This window comes from Numida meleagris, unplaced genomic scaffold (assembly GCF_002078875.1).
Source record: "Numida meleagris isolate 19003 breed g44 Domestic line unplaced genomic scaffold, NumMel1.0 unplaced_Scaffold322, whole genome shotgun sequence".
Lineage (NCBI taxonomy): Eukaryota > Metazoa > Chordata > Aves > Galliformes > Numididae > Numida > Numida meleagris.
This window is the reverse complement of record NW_018364553.1, coordinates 18,026-22,695: the sequence shown is the minus strand read 5'-3', so window position 1 is coordinate 22,695 and position 4,670 is coordinate 18,026. Positions and strand designations below refer to the sequence as shown.

Here is a 4,670-nt window from a genome sequence, read left to right as displayed (position 1 = left end):
GGGGGGGGGGGCTCTGTAGGATGGTATCAACAAAGTGGGAAGTGGGAGTCTTTATGGGGTGGGGGTCCACAAAACGTGGGAGCGAGGTCCCTGTGGGGTGGGTATCCCCATAATCTCCTCTGATGTCTTTGGGAGGAACACAGTGGGAGGGGAATGATGTCCCCAGAGCCGCTCGGCTCCCCGTGACCTCAGGGTCATGGTCCCCCCACCCCATGGACACCTCGAAACCCCCTGCCCCCAGGAGACTTTTGAGCGCGTGTTCGCAGTGCCAGGGCTTCGGGCTCTGCCCTGGTTCGTGCTGGCAGGAAACCACGACCACCACGGGAACGTAAGCGCGCAGCTTGCCTACAGCCGCCACTCGGACCGATGGTGAGGGACAGCGGGACTCCCACCCGGGGATAGGGTATGCGGATGGTGGTTCCCAGCACAGCCACCCACTCATGTCCCCAGTACGCTCCCCCATGTCCCATGGGTGTCTCCGGGTCTCCCTGGGGTGTCCTCAAGATGTTCCCACGTGTCCTCCGGGTATCCCCTCAAGTGTCCCCTAGGTGTCCCCAAGATACTCCCACATGCCCCCCAAGTGAGCCCTAGGCATCCCCAGGCCATCCCCACATGTCCTCATATCCCATCAGCATTTCCCACAGCATTTCTACATTCTGTGAGGGTTCCTGGAGTGTCCCCAGATTCCTGTGTCTCTTGGGGACTTATTGCGCCAGTACTACACCTGTGTCTGGGGCTGGGGAGTCCTTGGGCTGTTCCCAGGTTGTCCCCATGTGTCTTCCATGTATCCTCAAGCTGTCCCCACATCCCTGCAGGCACTTCCCACACTACTACTACAGCCTGCGCCTGCACGTGCCAGGCACCAATGCTACGGCGCGGCTGCTGGTGCTGGACACCGTGCTGCTGTGTGGGGCCACTGATGACTTTGGGGTGGGGGCACCCCCTCGAGGCCCAGTGGATGCTGCTGCAGCTGAGGCACAGCTCTCCTGGCTGCAGGGCCGCTTGGCCGCCGCACGGCACGACCGCTACGTGCTGGTGGCTGGCCACTACCCAGTGTGGTCAGTGGCTGAGCATGGCCCCACAGCCTGCCTGGTGCGGCTGCTGCGGCCACTGCTGCGGCGGCACCGCGTCACTGCATACCTCTGCGGCCATGACCACAACCTGCAGGTGAGTCCTGGGGTGGGGAGAGACTTGGGGGAACTCCTCCGTTTTGGTGAGCCCCTCTCCCACAAACATTTTGGGGTCAAACTCCACCCTCATCCCAGGTTTGAGGTCAACCCCCCTGGCAATTTGGGCCAGCCCTCCCCTCCCCTTTTAGGGTGACTCCTCCCCATCTGAGTCCCCTCCTTTTGGGTCACACGCGGGGTCCAACCTCTCATTTTGGGGTCAAACCCTCCTGATTTGGAGGCCCTCCACTTTTGGGTCCCCTCTCCTTTTACTCGGGGGAAGCCTGCCCTGTTTTGTCATCCCATTGGGGTTACAGAGATGAGTGCAGTGGCAATTTCCAATCCAGGCTGGGGTGGAGTGGGGGAGGCAGTAATCTGGGGGTATTTTTGCTCATTTCTGGGGCTTTCTCCAAGCTGATTTCTGAGGGGAGATCAGGTGAGGGGATGGGGGGGGCCTAGCACCCCCAAGTTTTAGCAGCTGCAGAGTGACAGCCATGCACCCCACCCCCCTCCTCACAGTTCCTGCAAGAGGACGGGGTGGGCTACGTGGTGAGTGGAGCTGGGAACTTCATGGAGGCATCACAGAGCCACAAGGCAGCTGTGCCCCCCGGCACACTCCGCTTCTTCTTTGGGGCTCCGGAATCGCCCGGAGGCTTCGCTCACCTCCGCCTCGATGCCACTGCTGCCACCATCACCTTCCTGGAGGCCACTGGGCGTGTTCTGTACCGCGTGGCACTGCCCCCCCGCGACTTCTGAGCCCCTTGACCCTCATGACCTCTGACCTCGCGACCGGGGATCCCTGGCGGGGACTGGGGAGGAACCACACGTCGTGACTCTCCGGAGTCCCCATTGGGCACTGGCCCCCCCGAAGTCTCCAGTGAGGCCTAGGGCTGCCCTGAGGTGCAACGTTGAAGCACCTCCATAGTCACAGAGACCATATTACTGAGGCTCCCATGGCCCCGGCCCCCCATCAATAAAGGCCTTTAAATGGAGGCGCTGTTGCAACAGTCCCAAAATTGCCCCGTTTTGCCCCAAATCGGGTGGGGCAGAACAGGAGGACTCAGCCTCACTCCCTCTCAGCGCCGGGCCCTGGGAGGGGGGGGTGCGACAGCCAATGGGGACAGCCCTCGGAGCGGAGAACTTCCTCCGCCGCCGGTTGGACATGAGTGCCGTCTGTCAGGCGAGGCCGTCCAATGAGTGTGGGAATCGGGCAGAAGAGGCGGAAGTGGGGCGGGGCTGAGGAGTGGCTTCCGGTCGGCACGGAAGAAGCGGCAACTGGCGGGGTAAGCGCGGTTTGGGGGCGGACCGGGGGCGGCGGCGCTTCCGAGGCTCCTGAAGCCAAGAGTCGGGCTCGAGGTCCGATCGCGGCCGTTCTGGAGCATCGGGCGGGAGTGAAGGCCTCGTCCCTCCTCCTCTCGGGCCTGGTACTCCCGCTTCGTGCCGTGTTTCGGGGCGCCGGTGTCCCTCGTTGTCCGCCCACCCTACCCACCCCCCTCTAGCCATGGGGCGCCGCAAGTCTAAGCGGAAGCCGCCCCCCAAGAAGAAGGTGACGGGCACGCTGGAGACGCAGTTCACCTGCCCCTTCTGCAACCACGAGAAGTCCTGCGACGTGAAGATGTGAGCGGGGCCGGGGGAAGGGCGCTGGGCGGCATTTTGGGGACCCCCTCCTCACCCAGCACCCCCTTACCCCTCCTTGCCCACCCTTTTTGCAGGGACCGTGCCCGCAATACGGGTGTTATCTCGTGCACTGTTTGCCTGGAGGAGTTCCAGACGCCCATCACCTGTATCCTTCACACGGACCCCCTCCCCCCCCCCCCTCCACACACTGTTTCTGCATCCCCCTCTTCTCCGTTAGTGCCTTAACCTGCGCCCCGAGATCTGTCGGAGCCAGTGGATGTCTACAGTGATTGGATCGATGCCTGTGAAGCTGCCAACCAGTAGCAACAGGGCCTTCCCGAGTCAGTGGGGGGGAAGGGTGCACAACTCTGCCACCCCCCCCACCACAAGCATGTTTTTTTATTATTATTATATGTTTTCTTCACTTTTTTTCTGTTTTATCTCCCCGTGTTTTGGGGGCAGCAGCTCGAAGGCTGCCTCCAGGCCAGGGGTGGAACCCCCACCCATGGGTTGTGTTCCAGCGCAGCCCTGTCCACGTACCCACTCAGCTGAGCCCCCAGGGGCACCGCAAATAAACGCCCACTTGGGGCAGCACCACTGCTGGGGGTCTGTGGTCGCTGGCAGCAAAGGGATGGGTGCCCCTGAGCATCCCCTCTGTGCCACCATTGGTGTCCTTGTCCTTGTGTCCTTTAGTCCTCAGTGCCTTGACATCCCCCTGTCCCCTTTGCTTTCCCACTGTCTACCCCTGTGCCTTGCTGTCCTTCTGTTCCCTTTGCTATCCTCTTGTCCTCACCATGCGCCTTGTCTGTTTCACGTCTGTGCCACAGTGTCCCATTCCCCTACGCTCCCATCATAGTTGGGCCAGTGGAAGCAATGGGTTTGCGTGTGGGTTTTATTGTGCCTCGGTGGCTTCACATGTGTGGGGCAGCAGCGGGGCCGGGCCAGGGCCCCCCAGCTCAAGGTTCCCTGCTCCGGGGCCCCCCCACTGGCCCCTTCCCAGCAGCCCCGGGCGTGCGGTGAGGCCGGTGCGGTGCATCCCCAGCATGGGGAGGTGCAAGCGGCCGTGGGGAGGGGGTGTGGGGTGGGCTCCGGCGGGGTTATTGGGAGTTGTAGAAGCTGTGGTTGAGGCCGTCCTCGCCCAGCAGCCCAGGCGCGTCGCAGTACTTGGGGTCGTAGACCTGCCGCGGCAGCCCGTACACCGTCATACCCTGCTGTGAGGCGCCCTTGTTGCTGCCCATCTGCAGCCCAATGATGTTTGTGTCGCAGCGCTCCATGCCCAGCGCCGGCTCGAAGATCTGCCGCTTGGTCCCTGGCGCCGTCATCCCCGCCTGCGCGCCGCGGGTCAGCGCGGAGGGGGCGTGAGGCTCCCCTTGTCCTTCTGCCCCCCACCCCCCAGCCCCGCAGTGCCCTGGGGCATGGTGGTACCTGGCTGGCCCCCTTGTTGGTGCCCATCTGGAGGCTGATGGTGGCCTGGTCCAGGGGCTGGTCTGTCCCCAGCTTGGGGTCGTAGAGGTGCCGCCGCGTGCCGTATGCTGTCATGCCCTGCTGGCTCGCAAACTTGTTGGTGCCCATCTGGGGATGTGAGGATGGGGTTCAGGCAGGGGCTCTGTGGCTGCATTCCCCCCTCCACAGTTCTGCTAACCCCAGTGTCCAAGTAGCATCACCTGGAGGCCGATGATGTTCCTGCCTTCGCGCAGCTTCTCAGGCTGGAAGCGACGCTGCTGCTTCTCCGCATACTTCACCCCCAAACCCACATTGTTCCCCTTCGTCTTGGCCTGTATGAGATCCAGGTTGAGGGGCAGGGGGGGAGCTTGCGTTGTGCACAAAAGCTTCTGCCCCTCTCTGCGAGACCCCAGATCCCCTCTTTCCCGATTTTCCCCAGAACAA

At 62.8% G+C, this 4,670-nt stretch overlaps 3 protein-coding genes across 4 annotated transcripts in view; 2 read left to right on the top strand and 1 right to left on the bottom strand.

The window, feature by feature from the left end:
- ACP5 (acid phosphatase 5, tartrate resistant) overlaps window positions 1-2,158 on the top strand; it is a 2,873-nt gene extending 715 nt beyond the window's left edge. Inside the window, exons 3-5 of the mRNA XM_021382976.1 lie at window positions 242-369; window positions 816-1,167; window positions 1,686-2,158. Of these exons, the coding sequence (XP_021238651.1) occupies window positions 242-369; window positions 816-1,167; window positions 1,686-1,922 (717 nt within the window). The 3' untranslated portion in view covers window positions 1,923-2,158. The remainder of the gene's footprint in view (window positions 1-241; window positions 370-815; window positions 1,168-1,685) is intronic.
- A 188-nt stretch (window positions 2,159-2,346) lies between these two features.
- Window positions 2,347-3,382, top strand: ELOF1 (elongation factor 1 homolog). The gene is made up of 4 exons (XM_021382981.1): window positions 2,347-2,449; window positions 2,666-2,783; window positions 2,879-2,949; window positions 3,043-3,382. The coding sequence occupies exons 2-4, from the start codon at window positions 2,668-2,670 to the stop codon at window positions 3,105-3,107; spliced, it is 252 nt and encodes an 83-aa protein (XP_021238656.1). The 5' UTR covers window positions 2,347-2,449; window positions 2,666-2,667; the 3' UTR covers window positions 3,108-3,382.
- Window positions 3,383-3,657: 275 nt separating this feature from the next.
- CNN1 (calponin 1) lies at window positions 3,658-4,558 on the bottom strand (the record flags this gene model as incomplete). 2 transcript variants are annotated; one of them, XM_021382977.1, is given in 3 exon segments in its annotated part: window positions 3,658-4,111; window positions 4,209-4,355; window positions 4,448-4,558. In XM_021382977.1, coding segments are annotated over 3 exon segments (489 nt in total), but the record flags the coding sequence as incomplete, so codon positions are not given.
- Window positions 4,559-4,670: the final 112 nt, after the last annotated feature.